Source organism: Kogia breviceps, chromosome 7 (genome assembly GCF_026419965.1).
Source record: "Kogia breviceps isolate mKogBre1 chromosome 7, mKogBre1 haplotype 1, whole genome shotgun sequence".
Taxonomy (NCBI): domain Eukaryota; kingdom Metazoa; phylum Chordata; class Mammalia; order Artiodactyla; family Physeteridae; genus Kogia; species Kogia breviceps.
The window spans coordinates 67156488-67171781 of NC_081316.1; the positions used below are offsets into that span (position 1 = coordinate 67156488).

Genomic DNA, 15294 nt, shown 5'->3' on the forward strand with positions numbered 1-15294 from the left:
ATACAAAGAATCATAATTTATGTGTGCAGAAGCCAGTGGTTCTGTGAGAACCAGTGCCAGGGTAGGAAAACCTAAACTGTAATTGATAAGTTGCAGGAGGCTCAGTGTGGACAAATTTAAGAGTTAAAATTCCTAGTGGAATCAGGGGAGCCCCCTCAAACTTTTGTGAATTTTACCTCTTGGAGCTCTACCAGGTACTCAGAGTAAAGATCAGGAAAAAAATCCCCTATGACCTTCAACAGGGGGAAGGGAAAAGGAAACATTTTGAAATATACCAGGGCATTCTGTTTTACTTAACAAGGCCTGCCCCTTAGTAGAAACTATTGTGCCAGAGTTTAACCTGCTGGGGTTTTGTCAGAGCCTAACCTACCTGAAGGAAGGGAAACATCCAACTCCAGCCCCTTCTAGCCATTCTTTCCCAACTAAGTGGAAAAAAAACTGAGAAATACTGGTGAAATTCACAGTCCAGGGGCATAGGGTCACAAAGAACACATGGATAATGTAAGCAGAGAGATGAAAATTTCTAGATGAAATGCTAGAGATCAAAATCACTATAACAGAAATGACAAATGCCTTTGATAGATTCATTAGTGACTGGACAAGGCTGAGGAAAAAATCTCTGAGCTTGAGAATATGACAACAGAAACTTCCACAACTGAAAAGCAGAGAGAACAAAGACCAAAAAACAAATAAAAAAACAACAAACAGAAGAGAATATACAAGATCTATGAGACAACTACCAAACACAAATGAGGTCATGACACTGTCCTACTAAAAACTTTCAAATGGTTTTTCATCATTTAAAACAAAAATAAAAGCTCTACACCATGGCGTGAAAGACCCCGCATGATCTGATCATTTCATCTTCTACATGTCTTTCCATTTCTCCCTCTATTCACAGTCACATGTCATCTTGCTGTCTTTTAATGGTTGTCAAGTATGTCTCTTCTTCAGATCCTCGGCATTTGTTGTTTCTTCTGCATGTATAGTCTTCTCCCAGATATTCACAGACCACTCCCTCACTTTGTTCAGAAGTCTGCTGAAACATCATCTCCAGAGAAGAGGCACTCCTTCAGCATTCTATTGAAAATAACATCCTATCTTCTTCTATTTTGCTTTATTCCCTACAAAAATATTTTCTACTTTGTAATATAATATTAATGTTATATAATTCTTACATCATGCATTTGTTCATTCTGTCTCAGCCACTAGAAATATAAGCTCCTCAAGAGAACGAACTTTATTACTTTGCTACACCCAGCACCTAAAATGGTATCCAGCATAAATTAGGTGCCCAATAAACAACTTTTTAATTGATAAATTATTTACTTTTATATTAATTTTAAAAAGTTTTTAATGAGGTTTTTAAATCTTGAGTATAAACATGAATAGATTATGATAAAATTAAAACTATATTTAATTCAGACTTCCAAATAAAATGATCTTCCCTGTTTCATTTTTTTTCAATATCTTTATTAGAGTATAATTGCTTTACAATGGTGTGTTAGTTTCTGCTGTATAACAAAGAGTTGGCTATATGTATACATATATCCCCTCCCTCTTGCATCTCCCTCCCACCCTCCCAATCCCACCCCTCTAGGTGGTCACAAAGCACCAAGCTGATCTCCCTGTGCTATGCAGCTGCTTCCCACTAGCTATCTGTTTTACATTTGGTAGTGTATATATGTCCATGCCACTCTATCACTTTGTCCCAGCTTACACTTCCTCCTCCTCGTGTCCTCAAGTCCATTCTCTACATCTGCATCTTTATTCCTATCCTGCCCCTGTTTTTCTTCAGAAACATTTTTTAGATTCCATACATATGTGTTAGCATACGGTATTTGTTTTTCTCTTTCTGACTTACTTCACTCTGTAAGACAGTCTCTACATCCATCCACCTCACTACAAATAACTCAATTTCGTTTCTTTTTATGGCTGAGTAACATTCCATTGTATATACGTGCCACATCTTCTTTATCCATTCATCTGTTGATGGACACTTAGGTTGCTTCCATGTCCTGGCTATTGTAAACAGAGCTGCAATGAACACTGTGGTACATGACTCTTTTCGAATTATGCTTTTCTCAGGGTATATGCCCAGTAGTGGGATTGCTGGGTTATATGGTAGGTCTATTTTTACTTTTTTAAGGAACCTCCATACTGTTTTCCATAGTGGCTGTATCAACTTACATTCCCACCAACAGTGCAGGAGGGTTCCCTTTTCTCCACACCTTCTCCTGCATTTATTGTTTGCAGATTTTTTGATAAAGGCCATTCTGACCGGTGTGACATGATACCTCATTGTAGTTTTTGATTTGCATTTCTCTGATGATTAGTGATGTTGAGCATCCTTTCGTGTGTTTGTTGGCAATCTGTATGCATTCTCTGGAATGCATTTAGGTCTTCTGCCCATTTTTGGATTAGGTTGTTTGTTTTTTAGATATTGAGCTGCATGAGCTGCTTGTAAATTTTGGTGATTAATCCTTTGTCAGTTGCTTCATTTGCAAATATTTTCTCCCATTCTGAGGGCTGTCTTTTCATCTTGTTTATGGTTTCCCTTGCTGTGCAAAAGCTTTACATTTCATTAGGTCCCACTGCCCCATTTATTTCCAGACCCTAGAATATTTCTAGTATTACCCCCAAAATAAAGAGAAGTAAAATTATCCTAATGGGCTAAAGTTAAGATCCCATAAAATTTTTTAATCATTTCTGTTTAACCCAAGTTTGTTTTACTCTCTGTGATATACACATACACATACTTGATACCTTGGTTACCTGTACTATAGTTTTCATTAAGTTAATTTTTTTCACCAGGTAATATATTCACATAGTTAAGAGAAAAAGTCTAATAAGGTATACAGTAAAAAGGCTCCCTCCTGTCCCTCAGATCCCTAGGTTCAAATTCCCATCACCAATGTGGTCATAAGCAAGGAAGGGTAATTTGCTCTGTCAAGTGGCAGACAGTAAATATTTTCAGTTCTGTGGGCTGTACAGTCTCTGTCTCAACTATTCAGCTCAGCTGTTATAAAGCCAAAACAGCCTTAGACTACATGTAAACAAAGGTACATAGCTGTATTCCAATAAAACTTTATTTGTAAATATAGGCAGTGATCTGTATCTTTCCAGTGGGCTCAAACCCTAACTTTACATATGTCTCTTTGATAAAAAGTGTTAATGGTATGTTTGAAGGGACTGCAATGGAAGGGTTTGCAACAAAGAATGCTATTTTGAAATAAAAAAATTCATCCTACTACCCATGAAACATTGACATACATTTTAAAACATAAAAAGTTTTCATATAAACAGACTTAAGATTATTCCAAGATGCCTTCTTTATGATATATGTTACTCCAAATATATATGCCTTGTGGCATAATTATAAAGAACTAGTGTAACGTCAAGATAAAACAGACTGGTCACCTAACTAGCAGCACACTGTCGACATTAAAGTCTGGCCTCAAACATTCTCTTAAATGGTAGATCAAATATATAGTTAACCTTTTCATGGAATACATTAAAAAGTTAACCCAGAATTCTTATTTAAAAAAAAAACTGAGTTCCAAAAGTATACTCCCCAATCTAATCAATTCTAAAATGCACATTTCAAATATGTCTTACAAAGGATTTAATTTAATAAAACATCACGATTATAAAGAACTAGCTGTCTCTGAAAAGTAGATCATTGTAGACTGAGTAACCAGCTTCTCAAAATTCAAAGGTATCCTAGGAATATATCTTACCTTAGATGTCATTTTCATAAAATGTTTGTTTTGATTTTCTGCTGTTCCCATCTTTTCATTCTTGACTAAATCATTTAGGCTTAAAATATCATCATCATGAAAGTATCTGACCCTTTCTTTTTCCTCATAGGTTGAAGCCTATGACAAAATGAACATTATTAGTTTAGTGAAAACATAAGTCTCTGAAGTATTTTAATGAATTATCTATAAATCAGGTATTAAAAGTAAAAATCCCACTTTGTATCATAATCTTTCTTTCCAGTATATCCCTATTCTGTCTGCATCCACGTGGAAAAATTTCCATTAGAATAACACTCCCTACCTCTTCTGTCCCTTTACTTTTTTCCTCTTCCCCAAGGATGGAAGCATGACAGTATCTGATTTCTGAGTTTTAAGGAAAGGACAGAATTGTTTTATACCTTCTTCTCTCCTCTATGCTCTTCCTCTCCTTGTAGTAAAAATTCCCTACCACTGTGAAGGGAAGTCAGCAGTTACCCAGAGATCAAGTGAGCATATCAAGAACAAAAGTGAAGTATTAGCAAACCTACTTTAAACAGCACTATCAGAAAAAAAGCTGATATTCTGATTCTCATCTAAATCAATTCTGGGATTTCCTGTCAGTTGATTCCATACCTACACGTGGAAAAGAAAAGTGCTATGTACTGCCTACCAAATCAAATCTCTTCAACACTGTTCTCACATTCCCTTATCCAAATAAAACCTGGTCTTCAACTTCTTTAGAACCATGTTCCCAATATTTTTTCCCCACATTACTACTCCTGTCTTCACAAGCTTAAATCTCACATTCCATGACTTCAATCTCTCTCTGGATCCAAACCTCTTTCTGGTCCTCTTATCCTTTCACTATACTCAGAAAACAAACCTCAATCCTGAATGAACGTGTCTATCCTCTTTACTCCTACACCTAGACTACTCAGTAGTAAGCAATTCAAAAGAGTATTCAATGCCATCTGGCCATGCATCTATGAATCCCTAGCCAGTTCTGTCATTTCATATAATTCAAACCTTTACTATTCTTCTCCCACATCTCCCTTTCAAACCCATAATATGTCCCATTTCTTTAGGAGACATATCCATCCCATTTCTATTTGCTGAACAAATCAATTACTAGCTCTAGCAGCACAGGCACTCAACAGGCAGATAATAAACATTTGATAGAAAAATTCTAAATGAACAAATCTTCTGTGGACCCAATTACCACTTATAAGATCTTTCAAATTTAAAACAAAAAATCTAACTTGGGAAAACTGAATATGTTGTTTTTGCCATTTTAAGAGCCTCAAGGTAGTGCTAAAAATTGACTGCTGCAGCTAGAAGATGGAAAAGAAAAGGTTTACAAAGGATCTAAAACAGGTCTATAGCACCAAGGTTTTCCCTAAGAGTTATGATAACTATGTAAAAAGAAGCTACAAACAATATCAAAGAAATATACACTAAAATTAAAACTGCCTTAAAAATTCAATGTTCACAATTATTTGAAAACTGTTGTTGAATTAGAATTCATTTTGTAAAAGGCAGAGTATTATAACTAAAATAAAAGTAAGAACGTGATTTACTACCTTCTAACGTTTGCATTATTAAGCAACATTTTAGAAAATATTTTGGAATAGAGTTGACCCTTGAACAATGCGAAGGTTAGGGGCAGTGACTCCCATGGAGTTGAAAATCTGACTATAACTTTAGAGTTGGTCCTTGATATCTATAGTTCCATATTCACGGATTCAAACAACCACAGACTGTGCAGTACTATAGTATGTAATTTACTGAAAATGTTCTGTGTATAAGTAGACCTCTGCAGTTCAAACCCATGTTGTTAAAGGGTCTACTGTAGTCTGATACAAAGGGAAAAAATGAATTCTGAATTAATAAACAAAAGACATATGTTAAACATACAATCAGTCTCTTCCTTCTTCCTCCTTTAGATTCCAGGTGTTTTCGTGGTGTGTTCACAGGCCAGACTCTTCCAGAATGATCTGTTCTGACAAGGATCACTTCTTCCTGATCTTCATTCTGTGGAAAGATTTAGAGATAATGATTGTAATTATTCAGAAGAATCTTGAAACCTTATGTTTAATAACCAAAAGAGCATAAAAATGATTCTAGTTTTCACATAATATTATGGATTATCTTAAGCCTCACAGACTTTCATTATCCACTATAATGTAAAGTGACCATAATCTTTTCATGGAAAAGGTGAAGAAAAATATCTAAAGCTTATTTAATTTTTTAAAACAATTACAGAAGCAAACTTCAAATATAGTTTTCCTCTAGACAATATTAAAAGATGACAAAGCACCAATATTCAAACAGGCATTGTATGAGAATGCCCATCATGTATGGAGCAGATGTCATATTTAATGAATGTTTCTTCAATTTAAAGATCCTAGCTTGCCTGCAAGATGGCGGAGTAGAAGGACATAGGCTCAACCCTTGTTACAGAAACACCAAAATCACAAGTAACTGAACAACCATCGACAAAAACTGCTGAAACCTACCAAAAAAGACAAAAAAGAAGCCACAAAGAGATGGTAGGAGGTGCGCAATCATGATAAAATCAAATCCCATAACTGCCGGGTGGGCAACCCACAAGCTGGAAGATAATTATACCACCAAAGTTCTCCCACACGGGTGAAAATCCTTAGCCACACGTCAGAATTCCCAGCCTGTAGATCTGGCAACAGAAGGAGGAGCCCCCAGAGAATCTGGCTTTGAAGGCCAGAGGCGTTTGGTCAGAGGAATTCCACAGTACTGAGGGAAATAGAAACTCCACTCTTAAAGGGCACAGACAGGGGCTCATGTGCAATAGGACCTAGGTAAAAAAACAGCAAGCTCATAAAGACTGGGTCAGACTTACCTGTTAGTATTGGAGGGTCTCCTGCGAAGGCAGGGGACAGCTGTGGCACACTGAGGGGACAGAGAAACCAGCAGGGGCAGCTCTGGCAAGTATTCATTAGTGTGAGCCCCCATGGAGGCTGCCATGTCATCCCCCCCACCCTCACAGACATAACCCCATCCAAATGCCTGTATGATCCAGTACTGGGATGCCTCAGGCCAAACAACCAGTTGGGTGGAAACACAGCCCCACCTGTCAGAAGACAGGCTGCTTAAAGTCTTCCTGAGCATGACCCAGCACAACAGATGGACAAGACCCAGTTCTATCCACCAGCAGGTAGGAAAAAGGCACTCCTAGCAGGAGGTGCATACAAGCCTCTAAAACAAACTCATCCAGCAGAGGTCAGACAGCAGAAGCAAGAAGAATTACAGTGCTACAGACTGTAAAATGGGAACCACGAACACAGAAAGTTAGACAAGATGAGACAACAGAAGAATATGTTGCAGATGAAGGAATAAGATAAAACCCCAGAAGAAAAACTAAGTGAAGGGAGACAGGCAATCTATTGGAAAAGGAATTCAGAGAAATGATACTGAAGATGCTCCAAGATCTCAAAAAACCAATGCAGGCACGGAGTGAGAAAATACAAGAAATATTTTTTTAAGACCTGGAAAAACTAAAAAGTAAACAGAGATGAACAATATAATAACTGAAATGAAGAATACACTAGAAGGAATCAACAGCAGAATAAATGAGGCAGAAAAACAAGTGACCTGGAAGACAGAATGGTGGAAATCACTGCCAGGGAACAGAATAAAACAAAAAAAGTTAAAGGAAATGATGACAGTCTGAGACCTCTAGGATAACATTAGATGCAGCAATATTCTTATTATAGGGGTCCCAGAAGGAGAAGACAGGGAGATAGGACCTGAGAAAATATTTGAAGATATGATAGATGAAAGCTTCCCTAACATGGGAAAGGAAACAGTAACTCAAGTTCAGGAGATGCAGAGTCCCAGGCAAGATAAAGCCAAGGAGGAACATGCTGAGACCCATAGTAATCACACTAACAAAAATTAAATACAAAGAAAAAAATATTAAAAGCAGCAAGGGAAAGGTGATAATCAACATAAAAGGAATGCCCAAAAGGTTATCAGCTGGTTTCTCAGCAGAAACTCTGCAGGCCAGAGAGGACTGGCACTATATATTTAAAGCGATGAAAGAGAAGAACCTACAAACAAAAATACGTTACCCAGCAAGGCTCTCTTTCAGCTTCAGCAAAAAAATCAAAAGCATTACAGACAAGTGAAAGCTAAGAGAATTCAGCACCACCAGAATACCTCTGAACAAATGCTAAAGGAAATTCTCTAAGCAGAAAAGGCTGCTAATAGAAACAAGAAAATTATGAATGAAAAAGCTCACCAGTAAAGGCAAACATAAAGTAAAGGTAGGAAATCATCTGCACACAAATATATCAAAACCAGCAATTGTGAGGAGGACAGCACAAATGCAGGATACTGGAAATGCATTTGAAATTAAAAGACCAGCAACATAAAACAATCTTGTTATATACAGACTGCTATATCAGATCCTCATGGTAACTGTAAAATGAAAATCTACAATAGATATACTCACAAAAAAGAAAAAAGAATCCAAAAACAACAATAAAGTTACTCAGTAAATGACAAGAGAAAAAAACAAAAGAGGAATGGTTAAAAGAAAAAGACCTACAAAAACAAATCCAAATCAATTAAGAAAATGGCAATAGGAAAACGGCAATAGGAAAACGCATATCAGTGATTACCTTAAATGTTAATGGATTAAACGCTTCAGCCAAAAAACACAGACTGGCTGAATGGATACAAAAACAAGACCCATATGTATGCTGCCTACAAGAGACCCACTTCAGGTCTAGGGACATATACAGATTGAAACTGAGAGAATGGAAAAAGGTATTCCATGCAAATGGAAATCAAAATAAAGTTGGAGTAGCAATACTCATATCAGACAAAATAGACTAAAATAAAGACTGTTAAATGAGACAAAAAACACTACATAATGATCAAGGGATCATTCCAGGAAGATATAACAACTGTAAGTATATATGCACCTAACACAGGAGCATGCAAATATATAAGGCAAATACTTGCAACCATAAAAGGAAAAACTAACATTAACTCAACAACAGTGGGGGAATTTAACACCCCACTTATATCAATGAACAGATCATCCAGACAGCAGATCAATAAAGAAACAAAAGCCTTACATGACACATTAGACCAGATACACTTAATTGATATTTAGAGAGCATTCCATCCAAAAGCAGCAGAATACACTTTCTTCTCAAGAGCACATGAAGCACTCTCCAGGATTGAAAATATGCTAGGTCACAAAGTGAGCCTTGGTAAATTTATGAAACCTGAAATCATATCAAGCATCTTTTCTGACTACAACTACAAGAAAAAAACTGTAAAAAGCACAAACACATGGAGGCTAAACAATATGCTATTAAACAACCAATGGATCACTGAAGAAATCAAAGAGGAAACCAAAAAATACCTAGAGATAAATGAAAACGAACGCACAATGATCCAAAATCTATGTGATTCAGCAAAACCAGTTCTAACAGGGAGGTTTATAGGAATATAATGTTACCTCAGGAAACAAGAAAACTCACAAACAAACAACCTAACCTTATACCTAAAGCAACTAGAGAAAGAAGAACAAAGAAAATACAAAGTTAGTAGAAAAAAAGAAATTGTAAACATCACAGCAGAAATAAATAAAATACAAAATATCAATGAAACTAAAAGCTGGTTCTTTGAAAGGATAAACAAAATTGATAAGCCTTTAGTCAGACTCATCAAGAAAAAAAGGAAGAGGGCTCAAATCAATAAAATTAGAAATGAAAAAGGTGAAGTTACAATAGAAAACAAAAATACAAAGCATCATAAGAGACTACCTCAAGCAACTATCTGCCAATAAAATGGACAACCTAGAAGAAATAGACAAATTCTTAGAAAGTTACAATCTCCCAAGTCTGAACCAGGAAGAAACAGGAAATACGAACAGACCAATCACAAGCACTGAAATTTAAATTATCATGAAAAAATCTTCCAAAAAAGTCCAGGACCACTTCACAGGAGAATTCTATCAAATATTTAGAGAAGAGTTAACATCTATCCTTCTCAAACTATTCCAAAAAATTGCACAAGAAATAGTCCCAAACTAATTCTATGAGGCCACCATAACCCTGATACCAAAACAAGACCAAGATACCACAAATAAGAAAATTTCAGGCCAATATCGCTGATGAACAAAGGCACAAAAATCCTCAAACAAAATAACAGCAAACCGAATCCAATAATGCAGTAAAAGGATCATATACCACGATCAGTGTTACAGGGATTTTTCAATATTTGCAAATCAAACAGTGTGATACCTCACATTGGCAAATTAAAGAACAAAAAACGTATGATCATCTCAATAGATGCAGGAAAAGGTTTTGGTAAAATTCAACACCTATTTATGATAACAATTCTCCAGAAAGTGGTTACAGAGATAACATACCTCAACATAATAAAAGCAATTTATGACAAACCTACAGCCAACATCATACTGAAGAGTGAAAAGCTGAAAGCATTTCCTCTAAGATCAGGAACAAGACAAGGATGTCCACTTTCACCCCTTTTATTCAACATAGCTTTGGAAATCCTAGCCATGGCATTCTGAGAAGAAAAAGAAATAAAGGGAATATAAATTGGAAAAGATGAAGTAAAACAGTCACCGTTTGCAGATGACATGATACTATAGATAGAAAATCCAACAGATAACAACAGAAAACTACTAGAGCTCATCAATGAATTCAGTAAAGTTGCTGGATAAAAAAAGAATACACAGAAATTTTTGTACCTCTATACACTAAAAATGAAAGATCAGAAAAACTAAAGAATCAACACCATTTACCATCATATCAAAAAGAATAAAATACCTAAAAATAAACCTGCCTAATGAGAAAAAAGACCAGTACTTTGAAAACCATAAGACGATGATGAAAGAAAATCAAAGATGACACAAACACATGGAAAGATATACAACATGGAAAGATATACCATGTTCCTGAATTGTAAGAATCAATATTGTCAAAATGACAATACGACCCAAGGCCATCTACAGATTCAATGCAATTCCTATCAAATTACCAATGGCTTTTTTTTTTAGAACTAAAACAAAAAAAACTTTAATTTGGATAGAGACAAAAATGACCCTGAATAGCCAAAGCAATTTTAAGAAGGAAGAACAGAGCTGGAAGGATCAAACTTCCTGACTTCAGACTACACTACAAAGCTATAGTCATCAAAACAATATGGTATTGCCACAAAAAACAGAAATATAGATAAATGGAAGAGGATAGAAAGCCAGAATAAACCCACATACCTATGGGCAATTAATCTGACAAAGGAGGCACTACTACACAATGGAGGAAAGACAATCTCTTCAATAAATGTTGCTGAAAAAACTGGACAGCTACTATTGAAAAAAAAATCAAAATGCTTTAAAGACATACATGTAAAACCAGATACTTTAAAACTCTTAGAGGAAAACACAGGCAGAACATTCTTTGACATAAATCAAGGTACTATCTTTCTGAGGCTGTTTCCTAGAGTAATGGAAATACAAACAAAAATAAACAAATGAGATCAAATTAAACTTAAAAGCTTTTAAACAGCAGCAAAGGAAACCATAAACAAAACGAAAAGACAACCCACAGAATGGGAAAAAATATTTGCAATCAGTGAGACCAACAAGGGAATAGTCTCTAAAATTTACAAAAAGCCATGTGGTTCAATATCAAAAAAACAACCCAATCAAAAAATGGACAGGAGACCTAAACAGACATTCCTCCAAAAAAAGACATACAGAGGGCTGAGAGGCACATGAAAAGATGCTCAACATCACTAATTATTAGAGAAATGCAAATCAAAACTACAATGAGGAATAACCTCATACCAGTCAGAATGGCCATCATCAAAAAACCTACAAACAAGAAATGCTGGAGAGGATGTGAAGAAAAGGGAACCCTCCTACACTGTTAGTGGGAATGTAAATTGGTGCAGCCACTACAGAAAACAGTATGCAGGTTCCTTAAATAACTAAAATTAGAACTACCATATGACCCAGCAATCCCACTCCTGGACATATACCCAAAGACCATAATTCAAAAAGATACATGCACCTCAATGTTCATTGAAGCACTATTTATGATAGTCATCACATAGAAGCAACCTAAATGTCCATCGACAGAAGATTGGATAAAGAAGATGTGGTACATATATATATTGCAATATTACTCAACCATTAAAAAGAATGAAATAATGCCATTTGCAGCAACATGGACTACCATGAGACTGCCATACTTAAGTGAAGCAACAGAGAGAGACAAATATCATATGATATCATTTATATGTGGAATCTATAATAAAAAATGATACAAATGAACTTACTTACAAAACAGAAACAGACTCACAGACTTAGAGAACAAACTTATGCTTACCAGAGGGGATGGGCGGGGATAGATTGGGAGTTTATGATTGACATGTACACACTACTATATTGACATGTACACACTACTATATTTAAAACAGATAAGAACCTACTGTATAGCATATGGAACTCTTCTCAATATAATGTAATAACCTAATAGGGAAATGAATTTGAAAAAGAAGAGATACATGTATATGTATAACTGAATCACTTTGCTGTACACATGACACTAACACACCATTTTTAATTAACTATGCTGAAATAAAAATTAAAAATAAAAAAAAGAATGCCAATTCTGACTTAGCAGGAAGGGGCTGAGATCCACATTCTGTCCCCTTCATACCTTCAGTGATATATACTGATATATAAAATTGTATATGGTTAAAGTATAAAAAAAAATCCTACTAAACTTGAAAGCAATTAGATGACAAAATGAACTTGCTAAATTAGCTACTACAATGATATTCCACACAACTTCTATTTGTTCCATTAACAGCCCTCAAATGCTTTTCACTTCTCTGACTCTCCAGAAGAAGAAGTTATATCCCACTTACTTTCAATACATAATCTTTTCCTACGAATTTTTAGTCAAATAGACAACTGGTACCATATAGAAAAAAGAAAACTGTATTCTATAATGAAAACAGAATTTTATTGAAAACATTTTAATAAAGAATCACATAAAGAATATTAGATAACTACTTCATTAAAAATCGATCTGAAACAAGACCAAGCAAATTATTCACATTTCAGGTTACTTCTCCAATAAGAATTAATTATTTAAAATGCATTTCAATTCCATTTAATACATACAAATTACTGATCTTGCATTCACACACAATACTAAGTGAATATTATCAGTACTTTTCTTTTTCAATTAATCAATTAGCATGAATTAATAAAGTCATATTTTAAAGGGTATCTACTTATTCTCTTATATTGCAGATGAAGGAGCAAGATAAAAACCTACAAGAACAACTAAATTAAAAGGAGGTAAGCAATCTACCTGAAACAGATTTCTGAGTAATGATACTAAAGATGACCTAAGATCTCAAAAAAAGAATAGAGACATGGGTTGAGAAGATACAAGAAAAGTCTAATAAAAACCTAGAAGAAATATAAAACAAACAGATGAAAAAGACAATAACTGAAATGAAAAATACATTTGAAGGAATCAAAAGCCAAATAACTGAGGCAAAAGAAAGGATAAGTGACCTGGAAGACAAAATGGTGGAAATCACCGCCTTAGAAGAGAATAAAAAAAACAAATGAAATGATGTCAGCCTCAGAGACTTCTGCGACAACATTAAATGCGACAACATTCGAATTATAAGGATTCCAAAAGAAGAAGAAAAACAGAAAGGGCCTGAGAAAATATTTGAAGAGATCATAGTCAAAAACTTCCCTCCATGGGAAAGGAAATACTCATCCAAGTCCAGGAAACGCAGAGTCCCATACAGGATAAACGAAAGGAGGAACAGGCTGAGACACATATTAACCATATTAACAAAAATTAAATACAAAGAAAAAATATTGAAAGCTGCAATGAAAAAGCAACAAATAACATACAGGGGAACTGCCCATAAGGTTATCAGCTGATTTATCAGCAGAAATTCTGCAGGACACAAGGGAGTAGCAAGATATATTGAAAATGATGAAAGGGAACAACAAAGACTACTCTACACAGCAGGGCTCTCACTCAGATTTGATGGAGAAATCAAAAGCCTTACAGACAAGCAAAAACAAAGAATTCAGCATCACCAAACCAGCTTTACAACACATGTTAAAGTAACAACAAATGCTATTCTAGGCAAGAGACAAAAGGGAAGAGAACAAAAGAGTAAGGGAAAAAAAGACCTACAAAAACAAACCCAAAACAATTAACAAAATGGCAATAATAACATAAATATTGATAATTATCTTAAATGTAAACATATTAAATGCTCCAACTAAAATACACAGACTGGCTGAATGGATACAAAAACATGACCCTTATATATGCTGTCTACAAGAAACCCACTTCAGCCCTAGAGACACATTAAGAGTGAAAGTGAGGGGATGGAAAAAGATATTCCATGCAAATGGAAATCAAAAGAAAGCTGGAGTAGCAATACTCAAATCAGACAAAACAGACTTCAAAATACTGTTATAAGAAACAAGGAAGGAAACTCCATAATGATCAAGGGATCAATCCAAGAAGAATATATAATTGTAAACTTTTATGCACCCAACACAGGAGCACCTCAATACACAAGCAAAATGTTAATGGTCATAAAAGGGAAAACCAACAGTAACAACAATAATAGTGGGGGCCTCTAATGCTCCACTGACATCAAAGGACAGATCATCCAGACAGAAAACTAATAAGGGAACACAACCCTTAAATGACACATTAGACCAGATAAACTTAATTGATACTTATAGGACATTCCATTCGAAAGCAGCAGAATACACTTTCTTCTCAAGTGCACATGGAACATCATCCAGGATAGATCACATCTTGGGTCACAAATCAAGCCATGGTAAATTTAAGAAAATTGGAATCATATCAAGCATGTTTTCCTCCCATAACACTATGAGATAAGAAATCAATTACATGAAAACTGTAAAAAGCACAAACACATGGAGGCTAAACAGTATGCTACTAAATAACCAATGAATCACTGAGGAAATAAACAAATACCTAGAAACATATGACAATGAAAACACAATGCCCCCAAACCTATGGAATACAGCAAGAGCAGTGTTAACAGGGAAGCTTATAGCAATACAATCTTACTTCAAGAAACAAGAAAAATCTCAAACAACCGAACCATATATCTAAAGCAACTAGAGAAAGAAAAACAAACAAAACACCAAGTTAGTAGAAGGAAAGAAGCTATAAAATCAGAGCAGAAATAAATGAAATAGAAATGAAGAAAACAATACCAAAGATCAGAAAAACTAAACACTGATTCTTTGAGAAGATAAAAAAAAATTGATAGGGCTTCCCTGGTGGCGCATGGTTGAGAGTCCGCCTGCCGATGCAGGGGATGTGGGTTCATGCCTCAGTCTGGGAAGATCACATGCCACGGAGCAGCTAGGCCCATGAGGCATGGCCGCTGAGCAGGCCGGTCAGGAGCCTGTGCTCCACAACGGGAGGGGCCACAACAGTGA

At 35.4% G+C, this 15294-nt stretch overlaps 1 protein-coding gene across 2 annotated transcripts in view; it reads right to left on the minus strand.

Annotated features, from left to right (window-relative positions):
• Positions 1-15294, minus strand: part of CWF19L2 (CWF19 like cell cycle control factor 2) — a 230590-nt gene that overhangs the window by 83421 nt on the left and 131875 nt on the right. For both annotated transcript variants that reach the window (XM_059070794.2, XM_067038548.1), the window contains exons 11-12: positions 5655-5771; positions 3741-3878 (exon numbers count right to left, since the gene is read on the minus strand). In XM_059070794.2, the coding sequence (XP_058926777.2) occupies positions 3741-3878; positions 5655-5771 (255 nt within the window). The remainder of the gene's footprint in view (positions 1-3740; positions 3879-5654; positions 5772-15294) is intronic.